Source organism: Melanostigma gelatinosum (genome assembly GCF_949748355.1).
Source record: "Melanostigma gelatinosum genome assembly, chromosome: 9".
Taxonomy (NCBI): domain Eukaryota; kingdom Metazoa; phylum Chordata; class Actinopteri; order Perciformes; family Zoarcidae; genus Melanostigma; species Melanostigma gelatinosum.
Genome location: NC_136642.1, coordinates 7,619,033 through 7,636,099, shown reverse-complemented (window position 1 = coordinate 7,636,099; position 17,067 = coordinate 7,619,033). Strand labels below are relative to the sequence as shown.

At 41.0% G+C, this 17,067-nt stretch overlaps 3 protein-coding genes across 3 annotated transcripts; all 3 read left to right on the top strand.

Moving 5' to 3' along the window:
• Positions 1-734: 734 nt before the first annotated feature.
• Positions 735-5,080, top strand: mrps15 (mitochondrial ribosomal protein S15). The gene is made up of 8 exons (XM_079274788.1): positions 735-947; positions 3,304-3,372; positions 3,461-3,536; positions 3,667-3,715; positions 3,868-3,952; positions 4,042-4,100; positions 4,487-4,678; positions 4,949-5,080. The coding sequence occupies exons 1-8, from the start codon at positions 812-814 to the stop codon at positions 5,054-5,056; spliced, it is 774 nt and encodes a 257-aa protein (XP_079130914.1). The 5' UTR covers positions 735-811; the 3' UTR covers positions 5,057-5,080.
• Positions 5,081-6,436: 1,356 nt separating this feature from the next.
• On the top strand, positions 6,437-8,324 carry LOC306782545 (cornifelin-like). Its single transcript, XM_079275960.1, has 4 exons — positions 6,437-6,505; positions 7,175-7,322; positions 7,450-7,586; positions 7,811-8,324. The coding sequence occupies exons 2-4, from the start codon at positions 7,211-7,213 to the stop codon at positions 7,907-7,909; spliced, it is 348 nt and encodes a 115-aa protein (XP_079132086.1). The 5' UTR covers positions 6,437-6,505; positions 7,175-7,210; the 3' UTR covers positions 7,910-8,324.
• Positions 8,325-10,180: 1,856 nt separating this feature from the next.
• Positions 10,181-15,471, top strand: oscp1b (organic solute carrier partner 1b). The gene is made up of 10 exons (XM_079275005.1): positions 10,181-10,304; positions 11,192-11,346; positions 11,636-11,803; positions 11,999-12,079; positions 12,200-12,303; positions 12,655-12,783; positions 13,122-13,191; positions 13,380-13,519; positions 13,655-13,718; positions 14,602-15,471. Exons 1-10 carry the CDS (start codon positions 10,193-10,195, stop codon positions 14,719-14,721), a joined length of 1,143 nt encoding a protein of 380 aa, XP_079131131.1. The 5' UTR covers positions 10,181-10,192; the 3' UTR covers positions 14,722-15,471.
• Positions 15,472-17,067: the final 1,596 nt, after the last annotated feature.

Sequence of the window (17,067 nt, the reverse complement as noted above, 5' to 3'; positions counted from 1 at the left end):
TTTTTTCAGGCCATTAGTCCATATATATATATTTTTTAATTTGAATAGGACCTCACAAACATTACTGCAGTGAAATCCAATTGGAAGTATTTATACAAAATGTTTATGTATCAACATAAACCCCATAATGACGTGCTGTTTTGCTAGAGATGAACTATGAGGTAAATGGTACACTTTTGTTGGTAAAATGGGACTCCTAATTCGACTATTTGTTTACTCCAAAATTTCAGTGAAACCAAAACTGCTTTAATAAATTTCCATTTAGTTTTATAACATGGAGGTAATGGATATTAAACTGAAACGTGATAAAAATGCATCGGATATAAAACATATATATATATATATAAAATATACTATTTTGATTCATTGACTTATTGATATTGGTTGTATATAATACATATACTGCTATACTATATTTATCCTGTACTAAAAATCCCACTCAACCTGAAACCCCAAAGCCCCCACAATTTAAGCCACTCTTCACAAAAACCTTCTCAAATACAGTAAATTTGAATAATTTAGTTATTAAGCAACCCATCTTTAATGCTAAAAGAAAGCAGTAGTGGAACAACGACTCCCTGACTCGGTTAACTGCTGTTTTTCATGACGTAAACCGAAACTAATCTCTCTTTATTCATCCAATCGATGTGTTCTGGGATTGTTAGCTTAGCCTAGGAAGACGAGTACCCGATCCTCACTCGGCTAGTGAGGTCTAGTCAAAATGGCGAGCCTCATCTAGGGGTCGAGTGTGATAAACTGTCACATTTTCATCGTTTCAGGGGGGGTATTTGCGGCCTCGTGAGCTATCCTGATGGCCATGTTAGCAAAAGTAGCTCTGCGAGCTGTTCTGAAGTCCTCAGTTGGTGTTTTGCGAGAAAGCGTCGCTCTGTCAGTGAAGCCCTGGACATGCAGCTCGACTTTATTATCGGGACCGAGAGTCGGCTGTGGTGAGTGGAAGCGACAGGGAGGACCAGAGGGACCTGACTAACGTTATGTGTTTAGAAAATAGGATACTATTGCATTCCACCTGGTTGTTCACATTGTCGAAAACTAACCTTACCTGTCTCACAATACCTATATCAGTGAAACCCGAACCCCTTTTTACTTTCCCCCCAAATAGATGAATGGTTTCACAAATCTAATACTGTGTTTAAAGCGGCTCCGGCTTCTCTGGGGTTATCTAGTCCAGATTTGACAGGTCTAGATAGAGTGGTTATTAGATCTGGACCTGGTCGTGGGATCCAGACAGCGTTAAGGCTTTACCTGAAATGTCTAAGACGCTTTCACAACAGTCAGAGGTTGAGACAGAAGTCATGCATCACATTGAATTCACATTAAATTAGAATATTAAATAAAGTGCATTTACAATTTATTGCACTGATTGGAATCATTGAAACATACAGAATAATATATATAATATGATTGGCGTACTCATATTTACACAGTTGCCTGTTTATTTTACACAGACAAAAGTATGTGTAGTATTTCATCTATTTATATCGGTGAGGGTTGGCTAAATATTAGAAATACTTCTACTTTTGCAATACATTTCAACAGCATCAAAAACTGCAAGCTTGCCTCCGATATCGCCATAGATCTGAGTGGACATCTCTCGTCTGCCTTCGCTATGACTTTTAATAAAGTCAAAGGTTTTTACTGAAAGCAGTTGGGGAAACATTATTGGAAAACAAATTCAATGGTAGCGATTACAAAATCAGAAAAAGAGACATTGCACAAACAGTAAGCTGATTCATCAAAAGTACCAACAAATAGCTGGTAGATTCGTTAATAAATGACAGGACGTTTTGGGAAGCATGTGGAAACTATCCGACAGGCTTCGGAAGGATGTGCAGATGTGCAATAAGTTGCTAAATATTCTGAGCACAATATGGACCCCTCTCTGCAGCAGGCTCGCAGAATTGTTATTCCAAACTTGGCTGAGTGTTTCTGTGCATGTGTGTTTCTGCTCAATCTGATGCGCCATCTCGCTTCATCGTGATCATATCGAGAGCATCTAGAGCAGCTCTACGTTTATCTGCCCGTCAGGTCTACTTCAACGTGAAAGCTGGTTTTCCGACGGCCACAGAAGCACCAAAACATCCGTCAACGGAACTCTTGCAGATCACTTTACTGCGTCACGATAGCAGATCGCTCGTCTCCTCAAGCAGAGGACAAATGCTGGGAAATCATGAATCACATGTGACCAAATAATACTTTGACATCATGTTTACCATAAAACCGTTCAGTTTATTGTTTTAGAAAGCACTGAGAGAGCAGCTGCTGTGCACCATGTCAGCTGTACGTGTGTCTGGGTTTCTGCAGGGATGAAGTGCCGGTGTTTTTTGGGGGGGAAATGACATCATTTGGTGTTTTGATGATGTTAGATATTGAAAACCAATTTCCTCTCACCATCTGATATGTGCGACGTTGTGTTTTTATCTGGGGTGAGGGACAGCCAGCGCTCTACAGATTATCTCGGTTGCGCTCTTTAAATTGTGCATCTTAAAACTTGTTGATCGATTGCTTCATCATCCTGTCGCTTTCCTATCGCAGCACGACATCATAAACAAATGTTTCACATGCAGCGATGGAGACCGCATGCTATCTATGCTGAGTGGCATGTTGCAAAGAAAAACATGTCTCTAGCAGAAAGCTTCCCTCGCATGCAGGAGTGAAGAAAGGGTCACTCAGAATTCAATTAATTCATCTACTTGCTATGATTTCAAATTTAGGATAACATCAGATTCCTTTAGGAAATCTACAAAGGGCAGTATGCCTGTATTTCTTACCACTTATTATTATTATTATTATTATTATTATTATATAGCCACAACACTCATTGGAAATAGATGGCAGTCAGCATTATTACAGGTTTTTAACAACATGTAAAAGACATTGAGCAGTGAAGCTGTCTTTGGGTCTCCTTGAATATAAAGCCGTGTTATTAACTTTACAGTCGTATCATGTTGCTGTATTTAATTGATCACACGCCAGCTTTCATGCTCCTTATTGTGGAGGCCACAACATGCATTTAGATTTAAACCTCGTCACCGATGTCTTCATTCAGTTCCGTAGTAACTTTCGCATTACGTGAACTTTCCGTGTAGTTCAACCGGTGATCCTCGTGTCCGGCAAAGGCCAAGTCTTCCCTTTGTCCTGCAAACAGCAGATCACATCGCAAGTTTGGTTTCACCTTTTCGTCAGGGACCAACCGTTGAACCTCTTCTGGGCTCAAATCAGCTACGACGTCTCCATCTGAGTTGTTTTACTTCACGCCCTTCATCAATCCCTCTCTCTCCTCAGGTGCAGGCGGCTTTGCTGTTCCACCACCGGTGAGACATTACGCTCGGGTTGCAAAGAAGAAGAAGGCGGGTACGAGGCCGCGTTGTGTCACCGCACCATGTTTTTAGACATTTTGAAATGCTCGCTTTTCATCCAAACACGTTGTGTTTTCTTGCAGACCCTGAGAGCCAGCTCAGCGATCTTCCTTCAACGATGCTGAAGATGGATTATACAGCTGTGCCCCTCGCTCAAACGTAAACAGACATTTATACCCCACATGAACTGAGTAAAATATAAAGTATATTCACAATTCATTATAAATCTGCATTCATATCTTCATTATTATTGTTTTTCTTCTAACACGAGAGTATTTTCTGTTGATAGGACCGATGATGTTGTCAGAAGACTTCTGTCTTTGGAGTTGGCGAGTCACGTGAGTTCTCAGATCGCCTCGTCATATTTTACTCCGCTTTCTTGTGTCCCACTGGTTTTCGATGATAATTAGGTTTCTTGAAACGCACACTGACGTGCCACTTTCAAAAGAACTAGACTCGTAAACACGACGTCTGCTTTTCACGTCTTCAGAGTGAAAAGCTGCAGCTGAAAAAGGAGCAGTTGGTTGCCAAAGTCCAGAGGGACGAGAACGACCGCAGCTCAGTGGCTGTCCGGGGTGAGTTGGGTTCCTTCAGTGTCGTGGATGTTGTGCTCACTGAAATACAGAACAGCTTATAACGTATTTTAACTGTATGTTTTCCTCAGTGGCTATTTTGACTGCAAGGATCCGAAACTATCAGGAGCACTTGCAAAAACACCACAAGGTGAGTGCAGGACCAACAATGGGCAGCATTTTGCTCCCCCCGAAAGCATCACAGAAGATGTCAGATGACGTATCGTATCATACTTGACTCTCACCACTAGACCGCTCGCTTATGAAAACATCTTTTTCAACATTTCCGCTGAGCCTTCCTCTGGCTTGAGGCATGCGTGTGCTACAGGATTTCCTGTGTACTCCACCACATAGAATAAGAACATGCTTAGCACCATCGCGGTCGGAAAATTCCACGTTACGTCATACATCGAACATTGTAGTTGAAATTGACACAGATTAGTGTGGCATTTGTAATCCAGTATCTCCTCATAAGCTGACGAGTGTTCCCATTTCCTCCCAAATCAGCCTGTTCACATTCTCTTTATTTCATTCCAGGACAAAGCTAACAAGAGGCGGATGCTCATGGCTATCGACCGAAGGAAAAAGCTTTTGAAAAACCTGAGGTTGGTTAACTATGAGGCCTTTGAGAAAGTGTGCGAGCTGCTGGGCATCACCTACACTTTCCCTCCAGAGTACTACAGACGGGCCACACGCCGCTGGCTGGCCAAGAAGGCCTTCTGCATTAAGGTAGCAAACAAATGACCCCTTAACATCCATATTTTAGATCTCTGATCCACACGTTTTTTTTTTTTTTGGTGTATATTAATGGTATCAATTGATTCATATCTAGAGACTTTAAACACTTAACAGGTTTCTTCCCACACGAGTGAAACGACAATGCTTATTACGTCCGAGAGTGTACACATTATGTCGGTGTACACTCATCTCACTGACTAACAAGTGGAAGGTGTTGTTTTGTGCCTCCACTGACACTTGGTCACGTGTGTCTCGTCTCAGGTCTTCAAGGAAGTGCAGAAGCAGAAAGCAGAGCAGAGGCTGATGAAGCAACGTTTGGCCTCCGCAGGCACTGAGGCAGCCAAGATTCCAGCTGTTGAAACCCAATAAAAGACAACGTCCTGTACATTACAACAATGGATTCGTCATGCTTGTGTTAACATCTTTACTTTCACACCTTCAGATACGTGGCATGTGGATAAATAGCTCCCTTTTGCCATGCGTTACCATCGTACAATGTTATTTTCTTTTGCTTTCACATTGAGGACTTATGTGACGATCAGTTTAAGGTGTTATGGATTACATTAGATTTGTGCAAAGTATGCAGTAAAGTAGAGAAGTCAAATACACGGATTATTAGGAAGAAAATGTTTTACTCTACTTAATCTTATACTATGTTTCCACTGCAGTTCGTAAAAAGAAGGGATGGGTTTACTAAAGACCTGAACCGCTGCCAAACTTCCTGCAGCTTGCAAAAACTTTGTGATTGATTAAAACGCCGGTATTTACAATGTTCACATGGACGTCTCAGTTATATATACATATATATGCACACAGGGCTGCACGTGTTGGCATATGAAACGTAATGATGACTGCAGTTAGTTACTTGGGGAATAGTATGAGGTCATGTTGTACTGGATCACATTACAGTCTGACCCTTTTTGGTATTTGGACAAAATAACAGACTCGTTGCAATAAAATAAGGAACCGTTTCATCAACACCTCTCTGGCAGTCAACAACAATGTGACATAAGCTTCTCAAATGTCTTAGTCATCTGAGGAATGTTTGTAGCGGATTAATAATATTTTACAGGCACATTGTGTCCAACTCCTGTGTGACGGCCAGTTCAAAGCCTTTTCTCCGCAAACACTTGATGTCAAACTAATCAGAGTTTAAAGATGGTGAGTCATATTGTAGCATCAGGAGATGCTCTTGAAGATAATGCAGGGTGTTGGCATCATGTGAACTCTCTAATTCTGCACAAGGCCTGCAGACAAATGCCAAACCAGTACTGATTGCATATTATTTAACATTATGCAATCACTTGCTGGCAATATATTTCAGTGATTTATTAGTTTGACAAATGATGAAACAGGAATTTAGCCTTAAGACAGCTGATGTAAAAACGCCAGCGATGTAACATAGTGGACATGTTCGACCCAAAAAGAGGAGCCTTTCGTGGAAAAAACCGTAAGATGTATGACAACAGGGACATGATGCATTTGTGGTTGCTGTATGAAAACATGGTGTGAAACAAGTGTGCTGATCTAACGTGAGATTGGAAACCCGTTGAGTTTGAAGCCTTATTGACCTCCTAACAGATGTTCTTGTGATCTGTAGCTGCTTGTGATTATAGCCACAAACAGCCTCACAGCTCAGCAGCAGTTCCGGGAAATCGTCTTGAGTTTGTCAGTGAAGGACCAAAGATCTTTGTCATCCTCAGAAACAGCAGTTTGTTTGCAAACCAGCATTTCACAGCTTCAGTTCGTCACAGCTTCCTGTGTGGTGTGCAGCTCGTCAGTTTGAGCAAGAGGACTGCACACTGACAGACTCTTCTGGTAAGTGACAGCTTTTTTTCCCCCTCTCTCGCAGTAGATTCACTTGAGAATGCACTTTTAATTTAGTTAAACTGTTGCTTATTATAACCATATTTACAAATCTTTAAACTTTAGAACTTCAAAAGTTCTGCATCGCCAATAAACTTCTTCTGGCAGCAGCAAGATACCAGATAGCGGCTGTCACATGTTCTTTTGTGCTGAAGGAGCACAGAAGTAGCCCCTTCACATAAATCATTTTTCATTTCAGACAATTACCAAAGCACAATATTTTCTGAGCAACATTAGTCACTGAGCTGTTATACAGGATTTGTTTTAAGTATATTTCTGATTAGGAACCCATGTGAAATATTCATCTATTATAGTTAATCAACTATAAATCACAAGAGCTGTATTTGTATTTTATGCTTTGCAGGATGATTCATGTATGCTTATTGAGCTGTAAAGTATGAATAACACATGAACTCTGTCTTCTTATTCAGGAGAGCACTAAAATATATTTACTTATACCTCTGAATTTTTCTATGAAAACTCAAACTGTAACGTTATAATCTGGAAATAAATATTGGATATAAGAACACATGTGAAACATGTGAAAACAATGGATTCATGTCATTCCTCCAGCAGCGTTTTGCTCTATTCCAGTGCTAACAGCTGAATATGTTCTTACAGGTTTCAAAATCAAGAAGCAGATCCAGTAATCCAAAAATGTCGAACCCCGTGGTCACCCATCAACCGGGTGCAGGCAGCTTTGGGACAAATGTCCAAACAGGAGAGTGGAGCACAGGCCTGTGCTCCTGCTTCAGTGACCTTTTTGTCTGTGAGTAACATTCAAAATGCTGACATTTGACAGTTTTGTCCATACACACCTGAGACACACTCAGGCACTCTTTCATTACTTTTTCCTCTTTGAAAAATTCACAATGAGACACACCTCTGTCGTGCAGGTGCTCTTGGTTGCATCTGTCCAGTTGCACTGAGCTGCTACACAGCTAATAAGTATGGAGAAAACTGCTGCTTGGGTTGTGTGCCAGGAGGCACAGCAGCCTTAAGGACTCATATGAGACTGACCTACGGCATTCAAGTAAGTTACTGATATAATTATCACAACTCTCTAGAAGCCCCTTGCTTGTGCATGTTTCGGGTGGTGCTCTGAGTCTCACGTTTTCAATGTCTTGGCTCTTATGAAAGACAGAGATTTCAAAATCAGAGGAAATGTTGGGTGTTCCCTGCTATTGAGAAAGTGCATTTCCTCATAGCAGGTTGATGTTCCCTATTTTGATTGCTTTTGCACTCTTTTAACCACAGGGAACAATAACCAATGACGCCTTGATGACCTTTTGCTGCGGACTTTGCGAGATCTGCAGGATGGCGCGAGAAATCCACATCAGGAATGGAGAAATGTAATCGCAAGAAGACATGAAGGATTCTGGCCCAGTATATACAGTATTTTCAGTTTGTTGATTCTGTCCAGTTATTGTGGAAATCATTTCTTTATTCTTGTAGCGGGCCTAGTGTTCATGCGCACTGCAAATAAGGGGGGGGGGGGGGCTAATGAACAACGCATTCAGGTTTATCAATTGTAATATGTTACCTGTTGCCTTCTGTGTATCTGTCTAACCGCCTAACAAAGTACTAGTACTGATCTGCATTACTGTAAATAAACTGCATTCTTCAGCCACTCACAACATAATTAATTACATTTACTCATGGACCATTTTGTTCAACATTGTCAATAAAAGAAATCAACTTATTTTGGTGAATATAAACCATTTCTGAAACCGGTGCTTCCCAAAGTTTGTGGGTTGTGACCCCTTCAAATAAAGAGTGTACTTGAGACACTGTCGCAGATCTTTTTTTAGAGGCAGAGGAAGTAAAGAGTATTCGGTATCACAAGAACAATAGCAAAACCAGAAAGATATGCATTCTTTTGTTCAACAGTGTCTTGTGACTTCTGGGTTGGAACCACTGCTGCAGCATGATTTATTCTGACTTCATCAAATCATAATTGCTGCGTCCGAAATTGCAAACTGTGCACTACATACTCAATATTAGATTTGTGTGTTCTTCTATTCAGTCTATGTTTGTGTCTGACTTGATCCCGACTTGCTCTGACATCATGCACACATGGGCAACGATGACCTCATGACATCAAGGCGGCCTAAGTTTTTGGAGCCAGGCGCCGCTGCTGCTTTCCACCGACTGCAAGACCCAGGGCATGATGGGAAAAGCCTGCCTGTCACCTGATCAGAGAGCAGACTGGTTCTTAGTTTTCAACACATTTTGTAAAAACAAAAATCCCAATTGTCTGTGTAGATGTAATCTTTAATACTAGAGGGTTGGCTATTAGTCTCATGTTGTGCAATGAAAGTTGAATCTAATCTCATCGTATGTGGGTGATAATAATAAAGGCTATAGAGCTATTATCACAACAAGCAGCAAAGTGTTCTACAAGGCAGACGTAACAACAATGAAGGATAGAATACACTGCCAGATAAACACATTTGTACAAAATACAAACAAATATAAATAAATCCGAATATGATCTGAAAACTACAAGTAGCCTACAGATCGGATCTAACAGGATGTAACTATTTCTTTGACTTCCTGTATATTCTTTGAAGGCTGCTTGAAACTGTCCGAATTGACTGCAGCTTTTTGTCATCCCCCTCTGAGACTGCCGCATGATCTCGTCCACTTTCAGGCAAGGTGCAGCTCATCTCAAACGACCCTACTATAGTTCCTTGTTTCCTCAACGTCAATATATCTGTTCAACAAGCATGAACATGTTAACGTAATTCGGCCAAAAGCATCTTTTTGCAAATAATCTAAATTAAAAGATGTCTGTGTGTTTATCTGAGTTTTCTTTCGTAAACCTCTGCTGGCTGAGACAAAGCAGACAGGAGGACAGAGGACAGGGGGAATGACTTTCTGATGTCTGTGTTCTGAATTATTGATTACTATCATTTATAAACTCAGGAATGTTATTTATTATTTAGATTTAGATTTTATAAAAAAAATAGCTGTTGTGGTTCTAGAAGTAATATTTAGTTATATCGAAAATCATAAATAACCATAGGACGACCATAGTTCTCTGTCACGCATGGAAAGGGAAGGGGTGAACGGAGCAGTATGTTGTTGGTTGCAGTCTGCAACCTCACCACTAGATGCCACTAAATATCCTTCTGTTCCTTTAAACAATGGAACTTTATGTTAACAAGGCAGGTAACTCTAGCTGTTACACTTACTAATCCTCAAATACTAGCGAATTCAATTTTTTTTTAAACACAAACTTGATATATCTAAATACGTATGTTGTTGCTCCATATACATATTGTAAATTGATTATTTTATTGACTACTAATCATCAAAAATAGAAAATCTTTCTCTCTGTTTACTGATTCCTACCAATATATACGCCTGGAAATTGCCCGCCAAGTACTTCCTGGAACTATTTGAGGTCTACGTGACCATCAAGCATTTTGAACTTCCTTTGACGCGACTGTCTCTTTTTACAGCTCTGGCTAGAATGGGGGCGTTCACCACAATGCACAGCGCGCTGATTGGCTGTTTGCTTCGTGGCCTGGCAACCAGAAGAAGCTTTACCAAAGAGACAAGCGAGCATTCAAGCTAGCTACGACCGCTGGCTGCCTACGTCTTCTGGAGCGATTCAACCGTCCAGATACCATCATGTCCTCAAGAACTCTGCCTCTGCTATTCATTAACCTCGGCGGAGAAATGCTGTACATCCTGGACCAACGGCTTCGAGCTCAGAATATCCCCGCTGATAAAGCTAAGAAAGGTAGCTAGTTTAGCAGCTATCCAGACCACAACACAAATGTCACCCTGCAGTAAAACGTCAGCGTTGCATTGCGTTAACCGCACCTTCATTTCAGTCGGTTTATCAGTTTACTGGTTGGTGAATTAAGAATCAGAATTCATAGAAAGTCAATGTAAAGCAAATATATAAATCCAGGTAAAGAGTCAACAATATTGGGTCAGCTGGTTGTCTTATCACATACTTTGATAAAATTATAACTCACATAAGTTAGATAGTTGCTGTTGCATGGGGCACTGTAACTGAGCCCAGAGTAAATTAAAAATTGTAGCTGACTCCCAATACTCCATTGTCAATACATGTGTAGAATTTTAGCATATATTCAACTGTGGTGTGCAACAGCATTGTTTAAGTATTTTGTTATTGAGAAATCTGGTTTTCACAACATCATTGAATTTATCTATCTCCTTTCAAATCACAAAGTTTTCACAATAGCTGGCTGGATAGAGGATGACAGAAGGAGAGGTATTATTGCAGAGCTTCAGCATAATCATGCACTGGATGCATTAGTGGCTCTTTGCTCTGCTTTGGCTTAGACTGAAGCAACACGCTTAATAAAGAGTAGTGCATGAGAAATATACAACGGCACAGATCAGCCCAAAAATTGATGGATGTAATCACAGCATATGATTGCTATTGCTGCGCTACTGTACAAACGAGGGCACACGCTGATGGCTTTGCAAGCTACTGCTTCATTCGGTGCCGTTGGGATAGGCTTAGGATGAAATTGTTTTGGTCAACATATAGTACAAAATGCTGCCTGCTTCTGGAGCCTACTGTGCGGAAAGTACATTCGTCTGACCTCAGTTAACTCTTTGTGGACTCTTTTGTTTTATTGGTTTCCTGAATAGTTATGAATGACATCATCACCACCATGTTCAACAAAAAGTTCCTCGAAGAGCTTTTCAAGCCGCAGGAGCTTTACTCCAAAAAAGCCCTGCGGACTGTGTTCGACAGGCTCGCCCATGCCTCCATAATGAGACTCAATCAAGCCAGCATGGACAAGGTAAGTCGCCACGTACACGTGTAGCAATCCGTTGCATCGTGCACACGTTGAATTGTTCCCGTTCCTTTTTTTCGCCAAATGGGAATTTTCACTTCAATACTCCAAGCTTATCCGCACATTAATCACCTTCTCACCAACAGCACAGTGATGCCAGTCGCTGCCACCTCAGTATACTCACTACATTCGTATTTTAGAGTCAAGCATACTACAGATCTACATTAGATAAATCTACACATCAATCAATGCTTCGTATTCACACAAGTGTATGCATGTGTGTCCCTCCTCACAGCTCTATGACTTGATGACCATGGCTTTCAAGTACCAGGTGCTTCTCTGTCCTCGACCGAAGGACATCCTGCTCGTCTCCTTCAACCACATGGATGCAATCAAAGACTTTGTGAAAGACACTCCCAGCATTCTCGGCCAGGTTGATGAGACAAACCGACAGCTCATAGAGGTATTAATGTCAACATATCAAGCCAGCAATTTAAGTGGCACTGACTTATTTTATCTGCTTTCCTGGTTCAATATTTTCGGGTGATATACTATGCTGTCTAACTGTTTGGATTATAATCACATACATCGAGCTACAGGGTGATTTCACATGTTATATTTTATTGTTTGTGTTATTAAATTACATTTTATTTTTTAGATGTATACAACCTTGTCTAGTGGAGACTTCCAGCTGATCAGACAAACTCTCCTTATCTTCTTCCAAGACATGCATATAAGAGTAAGTCCGTTTTGTTCTCAAATTTCAATCATGAGGGCTAAATATACTGGATAATATTTATGTTGTCTTTGTTTTTTTCTTTTCTTTAAAAGCCTGTTTCTATGTTTTCTTCGATGCCAGGTGTCTATTTTCCTCAAGGATAAAGTGCAGAACTCTAATGGCCGCTTTGTACTTCCCACCAGTGGTCCGGTGCCGTATGGAACACAAGTCCCATGCTTGATAAGGTACCGCTTTCTATGGCTGTTTATCTCTTTACTCTAGAGAATGATGGAGAGATCAAACAAGTGGCTGAGATAGTAAAATGTACCGTTGGTCCTTTCAATGTTTACTTTTTGGTCTTCCATGTGCTTGCTGACCTTACCCAGACACCGTAATCTTAAGTCAAACAGGCCTATCTGCAGCTACATTACAGAGGTTTTGTTGAACAAGAACTTACATTCTAATTTTAGATGCGGCCGTTGTGTGTTCAGCTTTGATCTAATTGTTTAAAGCAGACAGACATATCATGCTCATTTCCAGGTTCATACTTATTAAAGCATTGTAATATTAAATGTTTTTGTATCTGGTAATTCCAGGATGTTCAGCTGCAGTGGTGAAGAGGTGACCAGGCGGCAGTTCAGTAATGGAGGAAACTACACCGCTGCTCTCCGGGAGGGATCTTTCGAGATATTTGGAGACAGAGTCACCAAACTCGGGACAAACATGTAAGACGCTGCAAAGTACCGCAGATGTACATGAACTTGACTTGGTGATACTGTATTAATGCAATGGAAGTGAGTTGATGATGATTTCCTGTCATCCAGGTTGTGAGATATTTAGAAGTCCTTAATGGTGTAGTAGTGATGACGACGTTTCGGAGTCCTAGATATTTAAACTTATGTGGTTTGATGTGGCATCATTTCATTGCATTACGTCTTGAAAGTTAAATGCCGGGGACTTCCCACGAGTCAGTAAAAGTATAAAGCCTTCTGGATGAGTACACAGATCATCTTTGGCATTATATTGCAATGACGGGTTCATCCTCTTTCATATTTTCCTTCAGGTACAGTGTAAGCCGCCCAGTGGAAACCCACATGTCAGGAACATCTAAAAACTCTGCTCAGCACGCTAAGGTGAAACCTTAGGCTCTGTAAAAATTCATGATTTTATGAATACACAAACTGTGCATGAACTTGATGGCACACACGTTATATCATTAACACCTTGTGACCCTGGTCCAGAACTATACTCTGCCTACTGATGCACAATTATCAGTAGCAGGATCTTGTAAAAAAAAAAACAAGCCACTGTGTATCAACAGGTCAACGTTGCTCCAAATCCTCTAGCCAAAGAGGAGCTGAACCTGTTGGCCATGTTAATGGGAGGGTTAGAAGTTCAGAAGCCAGGAAATGCAGACAACGGCTTCCGAGTCAACCTCTTCTCCACCGATGAGGAAGAAGAGTGAGTCTCCTTTTTTCGTTTGTGTACCGTCACTGTGTTGTGTGGCACTGGATCATATGAAACTGATACCAACATTGAACTGTTTAACTTGTTTTAACCAATCAGCTCGAACATTGTGACTCTTTTTTCCTTCAGAGAGGCATTAATATCAAGACCATATGACCTTTCATATGGAGTCATAAACATCCAAGCAACGAAGGTAACGCTTACTTATCTGTCCTCACAACCGCTTCCTTTTAGTTTAATGTAATATTTGTGTCATGAAAATGTAATCTTTATTGTACGTTTAGTGACGCAGTTTTCTGTCATCTAAGGGCAAGTGTAGACGACACGACTCTGAAAATCTGCTTCTAAAAAAACACAAGACATTTGTCACGAAGGCCTTAGGGTGCACCAAGTGATCTCACACAACCTCGATTGATTGTGATCCATTACTCCTGTTGGGGAGGAGCTGGTGGAGAATGCACAAGAAGTCACTCACCGGAAATGACGTCCGGTTTGTTGACACAGCTAGTGATGGAGCTTGAGCGGGCCAGAGTTCGTGTCCACTCAATAGGCCAAACGCTAATCCTCACATTAATTAACCCTCTTTGTAGCGACGATGTTTGTTTTATTTTGGACCGTCTGCTTTCCTCTGATTGGATACTGCTCTCCTCCCATCTCAGCCTGGTCTCTTAATGTGTCCCAACTAGTGCGTCTTGTTTTTGGCTCGGGTGAAATCAAATGTGTTTAAAAGGTGACGTAGCATCTGGGACAGCTCACGGCGTGGGCAGGACCCGTCACAGAATGGCTCAAGGTTGTTGTTTTGTTTATCTCAGAACTGAGACGTTTGTCAGGGACAGACAAATCATGGATCAAAATATTGTAGTCTACCCTTGATAATCAACACCCATGATGGGACTCAGGGCCAAAGGTTAATCATCTCAATGATAGGCTTATCGTTATACAGTCAGTGATCAGACTAACAGGATTTCCTCTAATGAGGTGCGAGTCCTTGTGATGACCACTCTGGCACTACTTGTGATTGGGTCATCCAAGATGCATGTCAATGCCAGGTCTGAAACGGGGCCGTTGTCTTTCAGGACCAGCAGGCCAATGCAGAGCTGGCCAAGATCATGGGCGAGTTCACAGAGTCTGGAGATCAATCCCCCGGTTCCAGCAGCAAAGGAGACGACCTTCTGGCCATGATGGACGGGCTGTGACGTGGTGACATAAATGCCCAGGGAGCGGGGCGCAACGCATCGTCAACGGCATGTTCGACTGAAGGCCGGTCTGCTTGTCTGTACCTGTGTATTGCACTGCAGAAACCTCACATGCAGTTAGAAAATCCTTCTTCTTTGGGTGCTTTTTCAAAATGCAGATGTGAGCCGGTGTTTCCATTGATTGTCAAATGACCAACTGCACATTTGCATCGTTAAGTTGCAAAGAATGTGGTGAGTCCAGCTTTAAGCGGTCAGACACTGTAATATATATGATGTTTCCTGTAAACTGAAAAGAGCTTCAGTGCATCACAATACACAGTGGGCCGATGTCGGTGTGTTGAACATGTGTATGTGTTAATTGAAAAACTGTCTTTTTGGAGTTGGACTGCGCTCTTGTACACAAAATACATATTTCTTTAATTTCACGCAATGTCATTTATCTTAAATGTTAATTATACATCTCAGTTTTAGTTGATTTGATTGTTTATGGTCCGTAATTCCATGTCACACCATGTTCTCTTCTGCTGTATTCTACTGAAGAAGTGATGATATTGCGGGAGAATCGGAGGAAACCCAAGTGCTCTTTCTGATGTGATTTGAATTCCCTGAAATCTTTATTTTGGTAAGAAATATGTTTATCTTGCGTCACACTGCACATCCATAAAACGGTATAAGGAGCCACTTGTGAGGCATTTTTCACTATCCTGTGATATCTAGTCTGGACGTGTTTGTCTAACATGTAAATATATTCATTGCATACTTTATTTATTTAAATGTATTATTTTATTTGTAGAAATATTGCTACAGTTGGTAAATTGTACAATGTGCTCTGTAGGATTTTTAATAAATGAATGAAAAAGATGAATGTTTGTTTTTACACACATTGTATGGACTGTGTCTTCAGCTTTGGTCCTGATGCAATGGAGTGTTAATGGCGTGAACCTTGTAACAGCTTGTTGCAGTTTAACAGCTCTAACAATAGGGGGAGCTGTCTGACCTTGATAATAATAATAATAATAAATTGTATACTGTGTGTGGTCTGTCCAGAGTGACTACCACACATTGCTACGTTGCATTTTAGTATGCAGACATGCAGTCTTTAAAAACAAAGCACTAGATTTCTTCTTTTTTTTTTAAATAACTCACTTGGTGTATGAGTGTATAGGGGTCACTGAAATGTAAAACAAGAAATGTGTGATTGATTATATTCCGCTATAGCTATACCACCAAACCAGAACATTAAAAGCAATGTGCTGGTAATCCCCAATTAGACTCCCGTCCACAAGCACAAACCTACGATGAGAATTGCTAAAGCAACAACTATCTGTACGCAAGATATTTGTGTGCACTCTGCCTGCAGATGGGTCAAAGTGAGACAGTCTGCACTCCCCCAGTAAACCACACTTGTGTGTGTGTGTACACACACACACACACACACTTGAGCGTGGTGCATACCATGCAGGCAAGACATGCTGAGACATTTGTCTGATCTGATCCGGGGGAGGAGGATTCTGGTGATGTCTTCCGAGTAATCTTGGCAAAGGAGAGACGAGAAACACTGCGTGCCCTGAGGATACAACCTACCTGCAAAAACAAATGGAAAGCAGAGCTCATGCCAGTCATCCCTGTAAGACTGTTCACCGGAGTCAACCAAGCTCACTAGAACACATGTCACCAAGACAAGATTTGCAAGATTGCTTATATGTATTTCATCATCAAGGTAATTCTATTTTATTGGCATATTTGTAAAAAAAACAAATGTGATTTCTAAGAAAATGAATAATAGTCACTCATTTTAAAGTGATGTGCAAAATTTAAATAGCTCTAGAAAGGGAAGACTTGCACTGTTTGTCCCATTAAGGGGAAAAAAAGAATTTAAAAACAAAGTCTTTAAAGTACAGCAGATTTAGTTTCTATAAACACGCCAAAAGAGATGCTAAAATGTGTTTCTCTCACAAACCTTGCATTGGAGTTGTGATTCAGTTTCCTCTTTAGAGACTGTGGGCAGGACACTGTAAAGCCACAGGCTGACAAGTGTTTCATGTGGCCGGGGGCCTGTGCTCTGCTGAGTCAATGCAGGAAGACGAGTGCAACTCAAATAAGCCTTTGCCATTTAGGTTGCCCTCTCTGTTACACCTGCCCACCGGTATGAAACTGGTAGCTGCGGGTGGAATTCAAGGTTAACGGTGGAGTCTAAATAGGGAACATTGGGTGGGCTTTACTAAATGTCACTGTCATTCAAATGTTTGCTGAGTAAATGAGCATGACATTTTCCTTTTCGTGAGCTGAATTGGTGGGTGTATTAGCAATGACATCCTGTTTCATTGCAATTTCGACACAAATATG